General features: G+C 48.6%; 1 protein-coding gene across 5 annotated transcripts; it reads left to right on the plus strand.

The window, feature by feature from the left end:
• The first annotated feature begins 9 nt into the window (after positions 1-9).
• On the plus strand, positions 10-19,656 carry Zswim9 (zinc finger SWIM-type containing 9). Of its 5 annotated transcripts, none has more exons than XM_008830990.2 (4): positions 10-120; positions 1,339-1,622; positions 9,630-9,942; positions 16,935-19,656. In XM_008830990.2, exons 1-4 carry the CDS (start codon positions 76-78, stop codon positions 18,927-18,929), a joined length of 2,637 nt encoding a protein of 878 aa, XP_008829212.1. In that variant the 5' UTR covers positions 10-75; the 3' UTR covers positions 18,930-19,656. The 5 variants fall into 5 exon arrangements, with proteins under 5 accessions (XP_008829212.1, XP_008829214.1, XP_029418340.1 ...); XM_008830992.2 differs by lacking the exon at positions 10-120 and adding an exon at positions 250-296; XM_029562480.1 differs by lacking the exon at positions 10-120 and adding an exon at positions 266-300.
• Positions 19,657-20,355: the final 699 nt, after the last annotated feature.

The raw sequence follows: 20,355 nt of genomic DNA on the forward strand, positions 1-20,355 counted from the left end.
CCAGCGTGAGGCGGCCAGGCTTAGGAGGCGGAGTGAGGGCTTGGGGGTGGGTAAAAATGAGCCGACCCGCACAGCATGCTGGGAGACGGCCCCGAGTCTGCGTTCCCCGTGGATGAGCGGGTGAGGTTACGGGGTCGCAAGGGTGATAACTAGGGAGAGAAAAAGGGTTGATGGAAGCTGCCTTGCGAGGCACGGCGGGAAGAGAGGCGGGAGGCCGCGCGGGGCATCCCGGGAGCAAGGGCCGGGCCGGGCTTGGGCGCGGGGCATTGTGGGAGGTGGCCGCCGCTCGGGGTTGGGTAGGTGAGTTGGGGGGAGGGGGCAGAAGGGTGCACAGCTGGGGAGTGGAGTGGCACAGCTGGGTGGGATGGTCGGGCTGGGAGGGGCTGTGGCAAGTGGGACCCGGAGGGTTTGGGATGGTGGGGACCGGCTAGAAGGGGCTGCGGGACGGCGGGCAGGCTCCACTGGACGTGGGGGGAGCGTCGAGGGTGAAGAAACCCATCGGAGGACAAGGGGGCCATGTCCAGAAGGAAGACACACATTGAGGATGGTGGCTATTTCAGGGAAGAGGGGGCCATAACTTGACCTGGGAGGAGAGTCAGTCGCAGGAGCGTGGACGACGGATGAATATTGGTGACACTTCTGAGTTGAATTGGCCACAAGTGGGCCACACCCCTATAGACGAAGGATCCAGGACTGGACGTGGGGACGCATCAGGAGATAAGAGCATCTCTAGGAAGTAGGACACAGATCAATGTGGTGATTCATGACGGTCAAAACTGAGTGAGGGGCAACAGCTCCCAATCTGACACGTGTGGGAGGAGGAAGCCAAGGTGTGTGAAGAATAAGCCTGGATGTGAGGGGACAGGTTAGGAGCTTCGGTCAAATAGAGACTCATGGAAAAGGAAGTTCAGATGAATGGGGCCATTTAGTGGTTATCATCAGAGACAGGAGGCACATCTGGAGTGGGAGAAAGATCTTAGCTGGAAGTTAGGAATGTATGTAAGGATGTGTCCATAGCTGGGCTGAAGGGACACATTTGGAGAAACTGACCCCACCTGTACCTAGAGGGCACATCTAGCCCTCTAGGGTGATAAGAACCAGAATTGAAATTCACTTAAGTGCCAGCCAAACCTAGGGAAACAACAGGTGGATCACAAAAATGGGATGGAGATTTCTGTCTGATAAAAACTTGAACAAGCAAAATCCCACTTCCATCTGCCCAAGACCCACCTGAATAGAGGCACAGACAGCTAATAAGACAGGCTGAGAATCGAGAAAATGAGATAATCCAGGTGGGGATGGGTTTAATATACAGCTGTTTTACCCCCTTCTGCTCAGGGCCCCAAGATGGAGCTGACGGAGCCTCCACCAGGCACGGCGGTGCAGAAGGAGGAGCAGGAACTTTTGGACAGAGCCTTTTTCTCTTGGGCTGAGTTCAGCTGCTTCTTCGACAAGTGGTGCCAGCAGCGGCTGGTGGTCTTCTCGGTCAAGAGCTCCACACATGTGGCTCGCAGCCCCTGGGCCAGCACGCCCCCGCTCTACAGGCTCATCCACGTGCTCAAGTACAGCTACGTGCTCCTGGTGTGCAAGGATGTGCGCATGCCCAACCAGCCCCCAGAGTGGTGCGTGAACCTGAGCAGTGACCCTACAGGGGAGGGGAGCTAGGGGTGAGCCAAGCAGCAGGTTCCCACCCACAGTTAGGAGGGAGCGAAGCCCCTGGAGACTGCCAAGCCCAGAGAGGCCAGGCAGGGTGGATTCATGGAGGGATACTTACTGAACAAGGGGACAGAGCCAGGGCACAAAGGTACTCACTGTGAAACAACCCAGGCTCAATATACAGCATTTAATAGAAGCTCTTAGAATGAGAGACACAAAGAAACAGAAAAAGAAATAAAAATTCAGTGAGAGTTGGAGGTACCAGAGGGAGCTAGGGAAGTAGAGCCAGGCTTTGCACATATTCAAAGACCAGCTTGGAAGACTGAACTGCAGGGAAAGCCACAAGACAAAAAGATCTCTTCAGTATAGGGCCAGGGCCTGTGCTGGGAGCTGGGAATGTTTTAGTGTTGTGGGGACCAAAAGACAAAACTCTGTGCCCTTTTGGAACTTTCTGACTGGACAGTAGGACTGCTATTAATAGAACAAGCTTGCAGGTGGTTCCCTGTGACAGTATAGTGCCACACAGAGGTCAGGTGACAGTCCATGAGAACCAGGTATCACACTTGGGGCCAAGGATGTTCTCACTGGTCCTAGTTTTAAACATCACTGTGCCATGGGCCCCTAGCTTTCTGTGAATAGGGAACAAGACAAATCCATGCTTCATGTAGCAAATGGGCACCTAGTCAGGTGAGGATTTAGAGTTCTCATTTGTTCCGAGCTGTCACTTCTTCTGCATGTCTGGCACCTGTGTATATGGGGGGTTTGGACCATTGGTTGGGGGCCATAGATAAGAGCAGAATGCTTAATGCAGCCTGTGGTTTTGGGTTGCTTGATTCTAGCTCCACTGCTTGCTGAAAAGGCAGTGGACCTCACACCTCCAAGCCTCAGTGTTCATGTCTCTGAAATGGAGCTGTCACATGCAAACCTGCCTCCCAGGGCCATTGTGAGGATGTATGGTCATGGACATGGAGGGCATTTACCCCATGCCTGGAACCCAGGGCCAACTGATTAAGGGATAGTTGTTAGAAGAGTCAGGGGCATAGACTCTGGCCTTTACCTTTCTGGGCATCAGTTTGTTCACTGGGAAAATAAGGGACATAAAAGTATCTGTCTTACAGGTTCTGTGAGGAATGCATGAGCTGATATATGTTACTTGTTCAGAAGAGCACCCCACAGCTGTTCTCACCCACAGTTATTTCAACAGTCTAGAAAAGACAGGCCTAATCCAGAATCCGTCCTTGCCAGCAGGGCCCAATTTAATCTCATAAATAATTGCTGAGCACCTACCGTGTGCATATTCTTCACTGCGTTTTATTTATTTTTTTTTTTAGATCAGAACTGATCTCAGCTCTTGAACCTAATGGGAGACAAAGACCAAAGGAAAGAAAAATGGAGGGAGGAGGGAGGGAGGGAAGGAGAGAGAGGAAAAGACAGAAAGCTGCAGATAACACTAGTGAGAGTCAAGGTGAGGGTAGAGGTGGGAGGCAGGTGAACAAAAAGGAAAGTGCCCATTGTACTTGAAATCTTTTTGTATTTCTATTTCTTTACTCTCGTTTCTTTTGTAGGTGCAGGGAGCGTGCCATGGTGCATGAGTGGAAGTTAGAGGCTAACTTGCTGGAGTTGATTCGCTCCTTCCACCCTGTGTCTAGGGATCCCTGTCAAGGCTTGACTTGGTGGCAAGCACCTTTACTTACTGAGCCATCTGGTCTCCTTATACCAGAAATCTTAAGGATGGTTCTAGATGTTTTTCTAGAAGAGGTGACCAGTAAGATCCTTGGAAAGTTTTATTCATATATATGTGAAGGTTTTGACTTAACACAGGGTACTTAATATTTTCAGATTCTGTCCCGTGTTTTCTACAAATACCAGAAAGTGCCATTGGACAGGAGGGACAAGGCTGTGGAGGGAGATTAGTGCCTGGAACTTGGGCCTGGTGACACAGGGAACAGTGAACTGGTTCCCAGATGGGGACTTCCACGGGGGCGCGGGGGTGGTTGGTGGCTGGTTTGGGGACAGTGGCTTGAGCTTTTCATTCTGAGCTCTTGCATTTGCCTTCCCTAGTTGCTCAGATCAGGGCCTTTCCAGTGTCACAGCTCAGGGACAGGCCATGGGTTGAAGACTGAGGCAGAAATGTGAAGTAGGGACCTGGCAGAGCTTAGTCCAGGGACTGGAACTTCACACTGGGGAGCCCCAAAAGACTGTGAGCAGGGTCAGCACTGATTTAGAAAAGATCCCTGGCCTATGTGGTAGAGGAGTTGGGAGGCCGTGGAGGAGGCTGAGGCTGGGAAGTGTAGGTAAATGGGTTCTTCCCAGCTACTCCCTTTCCAGAGGTTCCATGACCTCCAAGTCACCCTGCTTGCACCCTGGCTCTCCAGCACCTGCCTCATTCCCCCTAACACTTGTCTCTAGATAAGACTGATCTACTTTTCCCAGTATGCCCCATCCTTTGAGAACACAAGTCTACAACATCAAGAATAAATATGTTGGGCCAGCAAGATAGCTCAGTGTGTAAAGATACTTGCTGTTAAGCCTGATGACCTGAGTTTGATCCCAGGACCCACATTTTGGAGGGAGAGAAATGATTCCCAAAAGTTGCCATCTGACCTACACACTCCTGGCTCCTGACACAAAAGAAAATTAAAAATTTATGGGGAATACCAAACCAGTGAAAACTGTCTTTTTAGAAGAAAAAATAATATATTTTGGAAATAGCAACTGCCGTTTGTTAAATGTTTACTCTTACTAACCACCGTACATCTATTCCTCTCAATGGGTCCGTGAGGATGGCATTATTTCAGCCTCAGTTTCCGGAGAGGAAACCAGAGCACAGTGTAGAGGACTTTCCCACAATAACCCAGCTATTGAGGAAAAACCAGGATTTGGACCCCACAGTCCAACTTCAAGCTCCTGTTTCTAGTGTCCACCCTGTCTTCCCTTACCCATCTGCGTTTCAGCTGTGGGTTGACAGTTTGTGAGTTGAATGTGCCAGTGCCCTGATGGTTTTGTTTCTGCACAACTGCCTGTGTGTCCAGTTATTGAAGAGAGTTCTGAGCACCTCGTGTGTGTTGCATGTGTCCAAGCCGCAGTGGGAGGGAGCATAGGATTCAGACAGGCATCATTCAAATCATCACCCCAATATGTGTTGGAATCTGTTCCTGTCTAGGGTTGGTTAGGGAGGGCTTCCTGGAGGAGGTGGTGCTGGTGGTACGTTCTGAAGGATGAGCAAGTTGAATAGGTAAAAAGATGGGAAAAGAATGTTTCATGACAGGAAAGAACTCAGGCTAGATTGATGATAGTGACAGTGGAAAACCACAGATAGTCTGGAGAGGTTTCAACATGATGATGGATGGTTTTGATGAAATGGGCACAGTGAGTGTGCCAGGTGTCAATGATTCACTCAGCACATAGCCGTTCTTTAGTATCTGGATTCGTTCCAGAACACCAGAATCAAATCTCTTCCATGAAATCGTGTAGCATTTGTGTATAATCCGTGCACATCCTCCCACAAACTTGAAATCACCTCTAGATGACTGGTAATGCTGACTGCATACACAAGCTACGTGTGTAGTTCTGTTGCACTGGTGAGGGATTATGACAAGAAAAGTGTGTACGTACTCAGTATAGATGGATTTTTTTTCCAAATAGCTTGCTTTTTTTATTATTATTAATGGCTGTGGATATGGAACCAGGGGATATGGAGGAGTAACTATATATTTACTGAGCTTCTTTAGGGCCCAGGTGCTGCTCTGGGTGACAGGGATAAGACAGACAAAAATTATCCACATAGAATTTGCATTTAGGGGCACTAGCCTTACCTACTCCTGTTTGTGGAAGCTGAGATTTCTGTAGGTGGTTCTGTGAGATGCTGAGACTGCATAGAGGACACGTGTTAATCTCTGGCAAGATGGATGGCTTCAGAGAGGGGTGGCCTCCCTTGAGTGAGGACCTGACGTAGGGGTAGAAACACTGTTCCTCAAAATGGTCAGACCAGAATTTCACATTCCACAGTGAACTATCCTTGGAAAATGTGCTAGGTGGGATCTCAAGATCCCACCTTTTTGGTAGATCAAAAATGGCTGCATGTGACTTTCCTCTAGTACCACTGCTGGTTTCATGTTTGTATTTTGTTATGATTTCTATACTTAAGAATTTTCTCTCATTATGGCACTGAGGCAGTGAGTTCGAGGCCAACCTGGGTTACTGGGCTGCTGACTCTCAAAAATAAATGTTTGCTAAAATCACATTACTTTTATTGCTTTAAGTAGAAGGAAAAAGTCTCATTATTCCTGGGTGTGCATGTAGGAGAAAAGAGGTATGTTGAGGTAATTTTTAGTATGTTTTTTATCCTGAGGTGAATCACCTATCTCAGGTGCCATTTGGAAAAATTGTGAGCACATTTTGGGGGATCTGTTACTGACATTTACTAGATACCAAAGAACCATGACTTCATGCCAGACTCTCGTGTTACAAGAGTCATCAAGCTGGGAAAGTCTTGGGCCTCATCCACCCTGCAGCCCATTTTTAGAAATAAAGTTTTATTGGCATACAGCCACACCCATTCACCTCCATATATTTGTATATATCTGATTGCAGTAGAACACCAGAATATATCTACTGTTTGACCCTTGAATAAAATGTTTGCCAGCCACTATTCTGTACCTAAAACCTCCTAGCAGGAAAATGCTAATCTTACACCACCCCATACAGAAATACTGCTGAATCCCCTTTCAGGGAGAAGATGACAACTTAAATATTGGTGTTTTTAAATATTTATAAGTATGTATGCTTGCCTGAGTGAGTTTATGAGCACTACATGTGTGCTGGTGCTGGTTGAGGCCAGAAGGCATTAGATTCCCTGAACTGGAGTTACAGGCAGCTGTGAGCCACCCGATGTGGGTGCTGGGAATCAAACCCGGGTCCTCTGCAAGAGCAGTATGTTCTTTTTACCGCTGAGCCATATCTCCAGGGCCTTTATATATTGCAAAAATACTATTTTTTATATTTTATTATTTTCATTTTATGTGTATGAGTGTATTGCCTGCATGTATGTGAGTACACCTGTGTTGTGCAATGCCGTGGAGGTCAGAAGAGGGCATCAGATTCCCCTGGAAGTGGAGTTAAGGACGGTTCGTAGCCACCATGTGGGTGCTGGGAATTGAACCCCGGTCCTCTGTAAGAGCAGCCAGTGCTCTTAACCCCTGAGCCACCTCTCCAGCCCCCCCCTTTTTTGATTGCTGAGGATCAAATCTAAACACTGGTATGTTTTTCCCTTTTCCATTTTTCATTCTTTACAAAGTGTGCACTAACGCCCTAAATTGATTTTGTGCTATAGGCTATGCTCTGCAGTTTGAGAATCATTGTCCCAGACAGATGCACTCACAGACATGTCCAAGAGTGTCTGCTGAGGTGTTAGTGACCAGGAAATCTCTTGACTGTCAGGGTTTTGAAGTGGAGCACAGCAAAGTCTGCAGGACCCAATGTGGCTCCATGTGCAGCTTATGCAGTACTGGGAATGGAACCCAGGACTTCATACATACTAGGCAGTCCACTAAGCAAGCCACATCCCAGTCCCAAACAATAACTTATCTTGGGCTCTGTGGGTTGGAAGGCCAGCATGGGTCTTGCTAAGTTAAAGCTCTGCTGTCTCTAGGCCTGCTTTCCTTCTAGAGGCTCTGGGACAACCAGATCTTTGACCGGCCAGCTTCTGGAGCCCACTCAGGTTCTTTTGACCCCTCCCCCACCTTTATTTCCACAGCCAGCAGCACAGCAACTTATGGTCTTTTTATGTCTTTGATCCCTTTTCTTCCCTCCTAAGGGCATCTTTGTGCTGACATTGTTGCCCTTACTCCCACTGTCATCCAGAATCTTCCCATCTGAAGACCTTTAATTTAATCACACCTGCAAAGTGCCTTGTGCTGTGTAAGGTGACACAGCGTTCCAGTGACTAGGATAGGGACATTTTTGAGGCGCTATTGTCTCACTACAGTACTCCAAATATTTTTCCAGAATATAACACAGGAAAATGCGCCCATCATGCATGTACAACATGATGAGTTTTCTCAAAATGGATCTGTAACCATTCAGAACAAAACCCAGAGCATGGCCAGTTCTTCCAAAGTCCCCCATCTTTCCTCCTAGGATTAGCCACTCAAAGGTAACTGCTGTCTAGTGTAACAGTAGAGGTAACGTTGCTCTGCCACTGACCTTAACGTAGGTGGGTATACCATCATGGACTGCCTTCATTCCTGGCTTTGTTGAGGCTCATCCATGTTGGAGGTCATAATGGTTTGTCGGCTCTTAGTGTTGGTTGGCATTAAAGTGTTCAAAATGTAGCAAAGCCTGTTTTCTTGACCTATGGTTTTTTATCTGGGTTTCAGGAATTTGACCGATATGCATAGTCCTGTCATTGAACGTACCAGTGCATTTCTTTTGGTGCCCATATGTAGGCAGTTCCCTTGAGTGGCATCATGAGGTGTGGTACTCCATTGGTAGGTACCACCACATGGTTTTCCAGAGCATGTTTGATACATCAGTGCTGGGTGAGCCCCAGCTGCAGCCTATCATGATGCACATTTGCTCCTATCATCCCTCTCTATTTTGAAATAATTTTATTTCCATTTTCTCATTTGACTTTTAAGAAGGGGTCTGACTGTATTAGCCAGTTAAAACTAAACTCCTGGGCTCAACTGACCATCCTGTCTTGGCCTGAACAGCTGGATATACAAAGTTTGAAAGCAGAAGCATACCATCCATTGTTTGTGGTTATGAAAACACGGAAAGGTGAAATACATAATTTCAGGTAGTGGTAGCCTGTATGGACAAGGGAAGGACATACTTGTTCAAGCCTCTGGAGAGGGTATTGTTTTATTTTTAAATATATCTTTTTAATTCTTTAAAAATTATTTTTATTATTTTTATTTTATGTGTATGTGTGTGTTGCCTGCATGTAGGTAAGTGCACCCATGTCGTGCAATGCCGGCAGAGGTCAGAAGAGGCTGTCGTATCCCTTGGAACTGGCGTTACAGACAGTTGTTAGTTGCCATGTGGGTGCTGGGATTCGAACCTGGGTCTTCTGAAAGAACACTGTGTTCTTAACCACTGAGCCATCTCTCCAGCCCCTATTTTAAAATATTTTTATTTTGTGTGTGAGTGAATTGCTTGCATGTAGGTAGGTGTACCCATGTCATGCAATGCCCGCAGAGATAAGAAGAGGGCGTTGGATCCCCTGGAACTGGAGTTTCGGACAGTTGTTAGCTGCCATGTGGGTGCTGGGAATCCATCGGGGGTCCTCTGCAAGAACAATGTTCTTAACTGCTGAGTCATCTCTTCAGCCCCTAGAGAGGGTATTATTAAACAGAAGCAGATATTAAGACCATCTGAAGTGTTCTTAATATGATTTTTATTACATGTATTTACTTATTGTGTGTCTATGTGTGTGTGTGCAGGTGTGAAGTCAAGAGGACAGCTTGTGAAGTTGGCTCTCTCCATCCACCATGTGGGTCCTGGGGATTAACTCGTATCTGAGGCTTGGAAGCAAGTGCTTGCTGAGTGGTCTTACTAGCCCCTTACATTTTATTGCTAAAATTTTCTATAAAAATTCTGTGTATTCTAAAAATTTATTATAGCAGGGTGTTCTTGGACTTTGAGCAGAGCTGAGTGTGCGGTGCGAGATCGCCAACCTCTAGCATGGTGTTTCAGCGGCAATTTCAGACAGTCTTTTAAGGGTTTTACACTATCGATTCTTTCCATCCTCACAAAGGTCCTATGAGCAAGGTCTGTAATCATTTCCCTTTAACACAGGGAAACTGAGGTACGGAGACTTACCCAAATTTAGAGCATATTCTTAAGCCCTTCTACTTTTCTCTATCGTTGAAATGGCGGTGAGGAGAGGGGGGATGAGAACGATAGAAGTTAAAAAACAAGAACAAAACAGGCGTGACCTGTGACCAAGGCAGTGGTGGTTCCTTCTGCAGGCCCCCCCAACCCAGCTGCCCTGCGTTCATCACCATCAAGCTGAGCCCTTTGCGGGATCGACTCGTGGTTTCTGAATGCCAGCTGACCCACTCGCACCCCGCCTGCCCAAGAGAGTTTGCCTACCACTTCCGCCCAGGCCACCTGCTGGCTAATGCCTGCCTGCCAGTCCGTGTCACCAACCAGATCTCCAAGCAGTTCGTGGCTCCCGCTGATGTGCGCCGCCTGCTGTCCCACTGCAAGGGCCCAGATCACGGGGTCCTGGATGCCCTGCAAGTGCTCGAGGGACTCTTCCGCACCGACCCAGAGGCCAAGGTATGGCCTCACAGGAGGCAACACTGGGCGAGGGGAGCCACATTGACTGATTTCATGGGTCTGTCATTCTCTACCCACATATCTCTTCATTCATCCATTCAATTCAGCAAGCACCTGCTGGGTACTGGAGGTGCAGCCACAGGGCTCTCTAGTGCAGGCCTCCTAGCAGCACCTTCTGTCTTGTGGAGACGCTCTGTGATTCTGCACTGCATTAAGTGGGAACCCAAGCCTTTTATGACTGACGAGCACTTGAAATGCAACCAGTACCCTAAGTATCTGAATTCATTTTAATTAAATTTAAATAGGCATGCATGGCTGTTGGCTACCTTGCAGAAGTTCCAGTGGCAGAAACAAAAACACCCAGATAGGATGTCAGTTAAGTTGGTTAGTAAGAAGAGGAGGAGCCAAGTGATGGAAGGTACCATCTATTTTTTTTTTCCAGCTTGCACTAGACAAATGGAAAGTGCATAAATGGTAAATATATAGTTTAATGAATGTTCCCAAGATGAAAACACCTGTAAATTCACCAGCCAGGAAATGATATTATGTAATATGGTGGACTGGAGGGTATTAGAAAGCAGAAGGTAAGGATGTGCAGAGGGACAATTGTAAGGTGCTATTTACTATTTTATTTCTTTATTTAGGCTGTGCTAGGGATAGAACTCAGGGCCTAATGCATGCCAGTCAAGTGCTCTGCCACTGAACCATGCCCCAGCACCTCACTGGGGTGTTTTAGGCAGATACCCTACCACTGAGCCACACCCCCAACCTCTCACTGGTGGATTCTAGGCAGATGCTCCACCACTGAGCCACACCCCCAGCCCCTCACTGGGGGATTCCAAGCAGGTGCTGTACCACTGAGCCACACCCCCAGCCCCTCACTGGGGGATTCTAGGCAGGTGCTCTACCACTGAGCCACACCCTAGCCCCTCACTGGAGGATTCCAAGCAGGTGCTGTACCACTGAGCCACACTCCTGCCCCTCACTGGGGGATTTTAGGAAAGTAGTCTACCACTGAACCATGTCACCAACCCCTTACTGAGGAATTCTAGGCAGAGGCTCTACCACTAAGCCACATCTCCAGCTCCTCGTTGGCATATTTTAGGTAGGTGCTCTTCTACTCAGCCCCAGCCCCAGCTCCTCACTGGTAGATTTGGGGCAAGCACTCTACCACTGAGCTACATCCCCAAGCTTCATTTTCTGTACTGATAGCAGTCTTATCTTCGTTGCCCAGTACAGTAGCCACTGGCCTCATGGGGTTTCCCAAATACCCCACTCAGCAATGCAGTCTGTTGTGCACATGAATTTGCATCTTGCTTTTCTGTTCTGTTGAGACAAGGTCTCATGTAGCCTAAGCTGGCCCCAAACTAGCTGTATAGCTAATGATGACCTTAAACTCCTCGTCTTCCAGCCTCTACTTACTGAGTGCTGGGGTAACAGTTGTGATTCACCCACCTAGCACACACACGGTTTGAATCTGAGTCTGGCAACCATGTGGGAAAGAGGTTGGAGCTGGCATTCAGTCAGTATGACACTAGCCAACCCCACGTGGAGCTTGGAGTCCCCCTCCCTTGTTGTCAGGTGGGCCTGATGACCCCAAAGCCCACACCCTTTTATATTTGTCCTGTTCGTGTAACAGACCTCCAGTCACTTGAAGAGTGAGAGCCCAGAGCAAGAGGAGAAATATGGGGTTTTCTGGTCTAAGTGCTTCTCCCACAGCCCTCACCTGGTCTCTATGGGACATCCCCTCCCTGTCCATGTTCCTGGGTCCTGCTGGGGACTCTGCTGTTGGTTCCTAGTACTTTCCATCTGCCAACTTAGGGTTCATAGTTTGTGTGAGGTGGGTGGAATGGCAATCAGTGTTTTCACCTGCTTTCCAGCTTCCACGGTAAGTTTGCACCCACCATCTTTTCTCTCTTCCCCGTCTTTAGATGTTGAAGAGAGCAGCATTTGAGAAAAGTGCTCAGTCCGTGCCCTTTACCTAGTTTCAACTGGCTTCTTTTGCTTATAAATTCTTTTAAAGAGTTCTATATCATAAAGCATATCAACAATATGATGAAAGTTATTTGTCATCTGAAGAGAAGCCAGGCAACAATCACATTCACCTAGCAGCACTTTTCAAAGACGGTTGCATCAGCTTTGCATTGCTGTACTGCAGTGTCTGCAGCCATTGACTTATAAAGAGACTCGTTGAGCTCACAGTTCTGGGTGTACTAGTAGAGGACTGGCAGCCTCATCACTTTGGGTCTCTGGCACGGGTGGCATATCATTGTGGGATCAGGTGGCAGAGTAAACTCGTCACCTGTGAGGCAGGAAGCAGAGACCTGTAAGGACAGGTGAGGTGACAGTCTTTCAAGTGGATACCCATACAGCTTCACTCCCTCCATGAGGCTGAGCCATAACATATGCCTCTGAGGGACACCACTGACACTTAAACCATAACAGAGATTGCTTTGGAAAGCTCAGTGCCCAGCACTTCTCTGATTTCATTAGCCAGAGCAAGTCATGTGACACTGCCCCTGCAAAGGCTATGAAGAGGTACAAAGTTACCAAGTGTACAGGCTGAAGAGAACTGCAGTCACTTGTGGGGGAATGTGAGATGTTCCTTATCCGCCCATGTGTTTGAACACTTGGTCTCCAGCTTATGGTACTGTTGTGGAAGTTTGTGGAACCTTTAGGAGCTAGAGCCTGGCTGGACGAACCATGAGGTGTTAGAGCTTGGCTCAGCATCCTGTCAGTTCTCTGCTTCCTGGCTGTAATCACAAAGTGACCAGCCACTTCATGTTGCTGCTGCCATGTGTTCCCATTAGGAAGGACTGCTCACCCCCAAAATAAACTCTCCTTCCCTTAAGTTGCTACTGATCTGGTATTCAGTCACGGCAGTAAGAAAAATGCCTAATACACTTTGCAAAGGACAGGGGCCATGTCATCTCCCTGTCCTGTGGACACAGTCCCCTGCAGGTAGGATTCACTGTGTCTCTATGGCACTCTGTGTTGGTATTCTCTATGCCATATAGCCTGTGTTTCCATTACATCTATCATCCTTGTGGGAATTTATCCAAAGCTGGTAACTTGATTTTTACTGATACCGATACTGTCCTAGTTAACCTTCTACTGCTGTGATAAAACACTCTGACTAAAACTAACTTGAGGAAGAAAGGGTTTATTTGGCTTAAATATCCCAATCACAGCCCATCATTGAGAGACACCAGGACAAGAACTCAAGGCAGGAACCTGGAGGCAGGAACTGAAGCAGAGACCATGGAGGAATGTTGCTTACTGGCTTGTTTCCTTGGCCTGTGCTCAGCCTGCTTTCTTAGATAACTCAGGATCGCCTGCCCATGATTGGCACCACCCAAGGTGGACTGGACCCTTCTTGCATCACTCCACAATCAAGAAAATACCTCACAGACATGCCTACAGGCCAGTCTGATAGAGAAAATTCGCAAATTGAGGTTCCCTGTTCCCAGGTGTGTCAAGTTAACTAAAGCTATCCATAACAGATATATTCTAACACCTTTACTTACATGGGCTATGCACTGGCTGTGGTTCAGTGAGCATGCTATAAGCAAGGAATTTAGTTTTTTGGATATTGTCTGTTCATCTGCAAATTAAGCAGGGGTAATGTCACTGAGAGTCAGGGACCACGTGTGCTAGGTGCTGTTGCATGTGCTTTTGTGATATTCCTGTGGAGGCATGAACATACATCTACTCACTCCAGACAGGAAGCCAACAACAGGCCAAATTAACAATACTACCAAAGTCCAACTTGGTGAATCAATGAGTTTACTGGGACTATTTCAGGAGTATGGCTGAGGGGTTACTTGCAGGAGCAGAGATGACCCAAAGGCAGCTGCATCACCCAAAGCCCACCCCATCGTGGAAACTGGAAAGCTGGAGCTTTCTGCATGACTTGAAGGCAGCTCAGCAGGTCAGCCTGCTCTCCTCAGCAGGCTTTACCACTTACATAGCTCTGGGGAGGGAGCAGCCTTGTGAATCTGGTAAGTTCAGGGCCTTCCTGAGACTTGTGAGTTGCTTACTTCCTGAGTCTTAAGGAGCCTTCCTTTATAATTTCCTGAGTCTGTTTCCCTCCAGAATGGAATGTGTCCATTTGGAGGAAATTGTTACACAGTGTTTTATTCACATGGTTTAACCCACTGATTCCCCATAGGACCATACAGGGTAGATGCCGTGAAGCTCCACACCTCTATAAATGGTACCAATTGAGGCTCAGATAAATTTAATCATACACCCAAGCCACACAGCTGACATCTAAATTTTTGCAGCTGAGTTTGGATTCCTGCTGCTTTCTGGCTCCATGTCTAGGAACACTTAACTCTCTGGTTCTTGTGCCTTCCAGCTAAGAGCCATGCTAATTGTCCACCTCGTCATGGACACCTGGCTTGACTTGGTCCTGGCTTCATATTTTTCTCTCCTTAAGGCCTGCTGAAGTATGAGGCACTCAGTAGGTGCTCAAAGTCTAATCCACAATGGGTATGCAAGAAAAGCTTATATGCCCTTTAGGAAGAAAACTTAAGACCAAGAATCTGAGTTTTGGGGCCTGAAGAGACAGCTCAGCATTTAAGAGCACTGGCTGCTCCTGCAGAGGACCCAGGTTCAGCTCTGAGCATCCACATGGCAGCTTACAGCCATCTGTAACTCCAGTTCCAGGGGATCCAAGGCCCTTTTCTGGTCTCTGTGAGCATTGCGTGACACGGTTGCACACACACAGGCAAAACATGCACATTAAATGAATAAATAAATAAATAAATTTAAAAGAATCCAGGTTTTCCCTTTAAAAGTAGAAGTTGGCTTCTAATTCATAAACTGCTTGCCAGGTCTGGAGAAAGTCTCGAGGTTCTTATATTTTGATGTCTATTATTCCTGAGTCCCATAAAGAAAAAAAGATATGGACTTCCTTAGTTCTATAAAAATGTATACTTCTTAATCCATTATGGTTTTTAAATTTAAGATCGTTTCTGGATCAACACTGTCCAGTAGAACTTTCTGTGATGATGGAAGTCCTCCAGAATCAGCTCCCCACAGCTGTTAAACCTTTAAAATATGGTTAATGTGGCTGAGGGACTGAACTGATACACGTTTTAAATTTCTAATTGAAATCTAAACAGTTCCATGTGGCTACCATATTGGACAGAGCAGGTCTGGATTGGACATCTTTTATGTAAATTCAAATAATAGTGTAAAAATAATGATGGTTGAAAATATTGTAGTGGAACTATAACTGATTCAATCAAAACTTGCTTGACTTTTCTTAAAGTATGTTGAATGCCAGTACTCTTTGGGATGCTAGAAGATGATTTCAGGGTTAGGAAAGCAATGCCCTTCCTTTCTTTGGACTCATCCATACCTGTTATTTAAGAGGTGTGCGTGTGCGTGTGTGTGTGTGTGTGTGTGTGTGTGTGGTGTGGTTCATGCTCATGAGCCTGAGCTGGCCACTGGTGTCTTCCTCTATCACTGTGCCATATTGCCTTGAGACAAGATTCCTCCCTAAACTGGAATTTTGCTGTTTTCAGCTAGGCTGGGTAGCCAGTAAGTTCTCATGATCTGCCTGTCTCTATCCCCCAATGTTGGGGTTACAGTCTCATCCATGCCCTACATTTTATATGGGTGCTAGAAATTTGAACTCGGATCCTCATACTTACAGGGCAAGCACTGGGTTATCTAACCAGTCTTTATATTATTAATATGTTTTTGGAGTCTTGCAGATGAGATTGGATTATGGCAGAATGCTGATGGAGAGATCTATGATTAAATCACATTCAAATTCATTTTTTACAGCTGTGAGTCAGCTTGTTCAAAAACTGTTATAGGGAGCCCCAGCCACTGCTCCAGTACCTACAAAAGAGGAGGTCTGGGACTGGTGATACAGATGTTGGTAAAGTGCTTGCCTAGCATGTGTGAAGCCCTGGGTTCCATCATCCACATGACAAAAACTGGTTGTGGTGTCACAGACCTGGAATCCCAGTACTTGGTAGGTGGAAGCATTAGGATCAAAAGTTCAGGGCCATCCTCAGATACATAGAGAGTTTAAGGTTAGCCTGGGCTACATGACACTCTGTCTTAACAAAAAGAGGAGGAGGTCTTTGAGCAGAGGTAGTTCGGTCACAATGGACTTGAATTCTTAGAGAGTACACACTACATCTTGACCTAGTAATGGTGATGTTACTTGTGCCAGTCAATGTACAAGACTCATTAATGCATTTCATCTAACCACAGAAGGATGCTTGCCATCATCACTTTAGAGATGAGATGGAGGTGATGGCAAGCTGCCAGAAGCCACTCAGCCAGAAAGAAGGGGGCTGTGGGATCTTAGACCAGGCAATCTGATCTGGGAAGCTTTGCTTGTTAACTGCTGCCCTATCTCGGTGCTGGGAGGAATGAATATTAAATTGCTAGAAGGGGAAATCAGCAGGCATGGTTAAAGAGGAAACAGAGGCACAAAGAGGTAAAATCAAGCAGTTAAGAGATGGTGGGCAGGAAGGTTCAAATCAAGATCCATCTGCCTCCACAATCTGTACTTTACCAGCAGTGTTCACACTAAAGCCACTGTGGATCTCCTGTGGGGATTGTCAGAGTGTGGAGGGAGTCCAAGCTTGTTTCTCAGCCACTGTTGGTGGTCGTCGTGATGGTCTAAGGCCTACATTTGGGCTGCCTCTCTGTGCTTGAAGGAACTAATACCTGACCTCCAGCAGGAGCAATCAAGCCCAGAGAGGCAAACAGTATCTTGTATGCAAATAGCACAGTATTGTCAGGTCCTGGTGCAGGGCCCTCACCTCAAACCCTGGCAAACTGGGTTCCAGATTCCCTGATCATTTCCCTGAACTGCCTCCTGCTGGCCAAGGTTAAAAGATTGCAGACACATGAATGAATGGACTCTCTTTCACCAGAGGAAGCTTGTGCCTTGGGAACTGAGCAGGGCAATCCCCAAGTCTCCTGACTTTTTTCCTTGCTTCCCCGCCGGCTTCCTGCAGGTAAAGCTGGTGTTCGTGGAGGACCAAGCCATGGTAGAGACTGTGTTCTTCCTGACGTCACGTACTAGGGCGCTGCTGCGGCGCTTCCCGCGCATCCTCCTGGTGGACCGGCTGCAGGGGCTTCAGGGCGCGCTGGACCTGATGGCTGTGCTGTGCGTGGACAGCGCTGGACGCGCGCGCCAGGCCGCCTGTTGTGTATCTCGCCCCGGCACGCCCAGCCTACTGCGGTTCGTGCTGGTCTCCCTGCTGCAAAGCGCTCCTGATGTCAAAGGCAGGGTACGCTGCCTCACTGCTGGACCAGAGGTGGCTGGGCAGCTGCGGGCTGTACGCCAGCTGTTGCCATGTGCGCGCGTTCAGATCTGTCGTGCGCAGGGTCTAGAGACACTCTTCAGCAAAGCACAGGAACTGGGCGGCGCCAGCCAAGAGGACCAGGACCTGTGGCCACTCCTGTGCCGCCTGGCAGATGCAAAATCCTATACAGCCTACAGCGAAGCACTGGCTGAGTTGCGTTCCCAGGCTCCGTCTGCCTTCATCAGATACTTCGAGCACAACTGGGCGCCCCGCCATGACATGTGGGTACGTTTCCGTGCCTATGAGGCATCCCGAGATCTGGATGCCTGCGCTCTGGTACACGGCCATCGCCGGCGACTGCTGCGTCGCCTCAGCCCTTCACACAGTGTTGCTCAGTGCCTTCGAGACCTAGTGGCCATGCAGTGGGCTGATGCCACTGGAGAGGCGGCGTCGGAGGGTGCCAGTAGTGACCGAGTGTGGCTGGGGAGTGAGCCCAGAAGTGGAGCACAGATGGAGAAAGAGAGGGTGAGGGGCTTGGAGACCAAGGACTGTGGAGGGCCTCAGCGAGACAACGAGAAGGGGAAGGGAGTGCAGTTAACAGATTGTGGAGGAGTCCGGCTGGAGAATCAAATGGGGAGGGGGCCTGAAGGGACAGGAGCCCAGCAGGAGAAAGAGCACTTGAAAGGGCCCGAGGTTAGAGACTGGAGGGGAACTCAGGTGGAAGATGGAAAGGTTAGAGTCCTGGGGACCACAGACTGGAAGGGAACCCAAGTTGAATCTGAGAGGGCCAGGAGTCATGAAGGGGGTTCCTGGAGGGAAGTCCAGCTGCAAGAGGAAAGGGCAGGGAGACTGCAACCTGGAGACTGCACGGGGTCTCAGTTCAACATGGAGAAGGGACTGGAGGTCAGAACATGGAGGGGCATCCAAATGGAGAAGCCCTTAGAGGTGGCCTCAGAGAATGGAGAACAAAGGGGACCCCAGTGGGGAAGCGAGGGGCAGAGAGGGCTAGAGATTGCAGAGGAGAGAGGAGACAGGTTGAGGGGCAAAAGGAGCCGGGGCTTGGAAGACATAGTTGTCGTGCATTTGGAGGATGCAAGGGTTACAGGCTTAGCCAATGGAGATGGTGTGGGGACTCGGTCTCTGGGCCCCAAGAGTGGGGCAGGACAACGGATGGAGTTGGGAGACCCAGGAGGGAGGCTTTCAGGGCTGGGGACAGGGCTGGGGAATGGAGTGCCCAGTACCACCCCTGTGCAGACTGTGTTGGAAGGCAATCCAGAATGGGCAGTGATGAGGAATGAGTCCCTGATCACAGGGGAAATGGCGCAGCCGGCAAGTAGAAGGGAAGGCCCCAGGGAACCAAAGAGACTTTGCCAATCCTCCAGAGAGGAGGAAGTGGACTGGGAGCCATTGGCCAAATTCCGAGCAGCCTGTGGGCCAGAGCTGGCAGACCTGGTGGCCGAGGAGCTGGCCTTTGCCAGGCAGCACGGTACCCGCGGTTTCCACTGGACTGGAGCTGGCTTTGCTCTTAAAGATGGCACCTCAGACTTCTTCCTGGATGGGGCCCTGACACATTGCAGCTGCTCGATCCACGCTGCCAGACGCCTGCCCTGCAGACACCTCTTTGCTGCACGTCTCCTTACAGGGGCAGCTTTGTTCCACATGGACTTGCTCAGGGATTGCTGGGGGAGAGCCCAGGAGCCCTGACCTTGTGCACTCCTGCCTGCCACCCTCCATGTGGAATGCAGGAACATATTTGATCCCAAAGATAACAGGGCTGAGGTTGGAGAGACCACCCCAGTCCTTCTAGTCACCTCCTGGGTCATCCAGGCACCTCATCTTGGCACTTTTCCTCTCTACATCCTAGGGGATGCTGGCCATGATCTCTGAGATCCTGGATCCACACCTGCAGGAAGTGCTGATGGCCAGGGCACATTGAGAGGACATCACTTGGGAGAAGACGTGCATGAGAAAAGGTGTAGACAGGGTGAGCCAAGACAGAACAAGAGGAAGGGGCAGAGGGAGGTAGAGCAGAGGTCAGGGGAGGGTGCCAGGGGATAAGACTGACAGGAATGGGAGCTGTAGGGAGTATAGGGGTTGAGCAGGAGAAGCCAGTGAGAAAAAAAGACTGGAGAAGAAGGGGAGAAAAGATAGGAGGGGTAGACAATGGAAGAGGGAGAACAAGAGCAGAGACAGACAGAAGTGAAGCACAGAAGGGCATAGGACAGGGAGGAGAGGGAATTTCCAAAGGAAGTGATGAGATATGGGACATGGGAAGAGGACAGGAGGACCTGGGGATTGGCCTCCCCTTCCAGCTGACTATTCTTTGGGGTGGGGCAGTGGAGAGGGCACTGAAGGTCTGGTGGGATGAACTGGAGTCTCTTCCATAGGGGAAGGGGAACTGTTTGAATAACTGTGTTTTAAGATTGAATAAAACAGCATTATTTTGGTTTCCAGGCTGAGTTCATGGCTTCTGGGGGAGGGTGGGAGACACCAATCCAGAAGAAAGTTGAAATGGCCCAGCATCCCTTTGTGCTGTCAGTGGGGTCTTCTCAGGCTAGATGAATGGAGGGTCCACAATTAGTTCATCTCTAGGGCAGCTGGTCCCTCATCTTCCCTCTCCTGGACCACTTCATAGCAGTGACAGTTTCCAGAAAGCTGACCACGTCAGTCCTTTCTCAGTGATTGGTTGGAGATTGAGCTTTTGACTCGGTCCTGGCCAATGGAGTCTGCTCAGGTGGAGGCGGGACTTCTAGTAAAGATTGACTTACTCTTAAGATGTTCCAGAATGAGATAGTCCTAGGCCTGCTCTCCTCAACCTCAGACCAGTGTGAGGATGATCCCCACACTGAGGACCAGAGACAAGAGATGAAGAACACCTGTGGACAAAAACTGGCTTACCAGGTAGAAAGGATTGCCACACAAACCTGACAACAGGAGTTCAGTCCCCAGAACTGATGGTGGAAGGAGAGAACACCCAAAGGTTGTCCTCTTCTACCCCACCACACACAAAGAGAAGACATTTAAAAAACAATCAGGATCTTGGCTGGTATTTTTCGATCTGAGTCCTGGGCTTTGCTTTACAATGGTGCTTCTGAAGTAAAAGAGCTTAGTGATGAAGAGGAGTTTGAGC

Source organism: Nannospalax galili, unplaced genomic scaffold, assembly GCF_000622305.1.
Source record: "Nannospalax galili isolate Female #2095 unplaced genomic scaffold, S.galili_v1.0 scaffold835, whole genome shotgun sequence".
In the NCBI taxonomy this organism is placed as follows: domain Eukaryota; kingdom Metazoa; phylum Chordata; class Mammalia; order Rodentia; family Spalacidae; genus Nannospalax; species Nannospalax galili.

Excerpts from the sequence above, each read along its gene's own strand:
- Zswim9 (XM_008830990.2), top strand. The coding sequence starts at position 76 with ATGCTGGGAGACGGCCCCGAGTCTGCGTTCCCCGTGGATGAGCGG. Across the intron at positions 1,623-9,629 it reads CCCAACCAGCCCCCAGAGTG|GCCCCCCCAACCCAGCTGCC; the intron begins GTGCGTGAACCT and ends TTCCTTCTGCAG. Across the intron at positions 9,943-16,934 it reads GCACCGACCCAGAGGCCAAG|GTAAAGCTGGTGTTCGTGGA; the intron begins GTATGGCCTCAC and ends GGCTTCCTGCAG.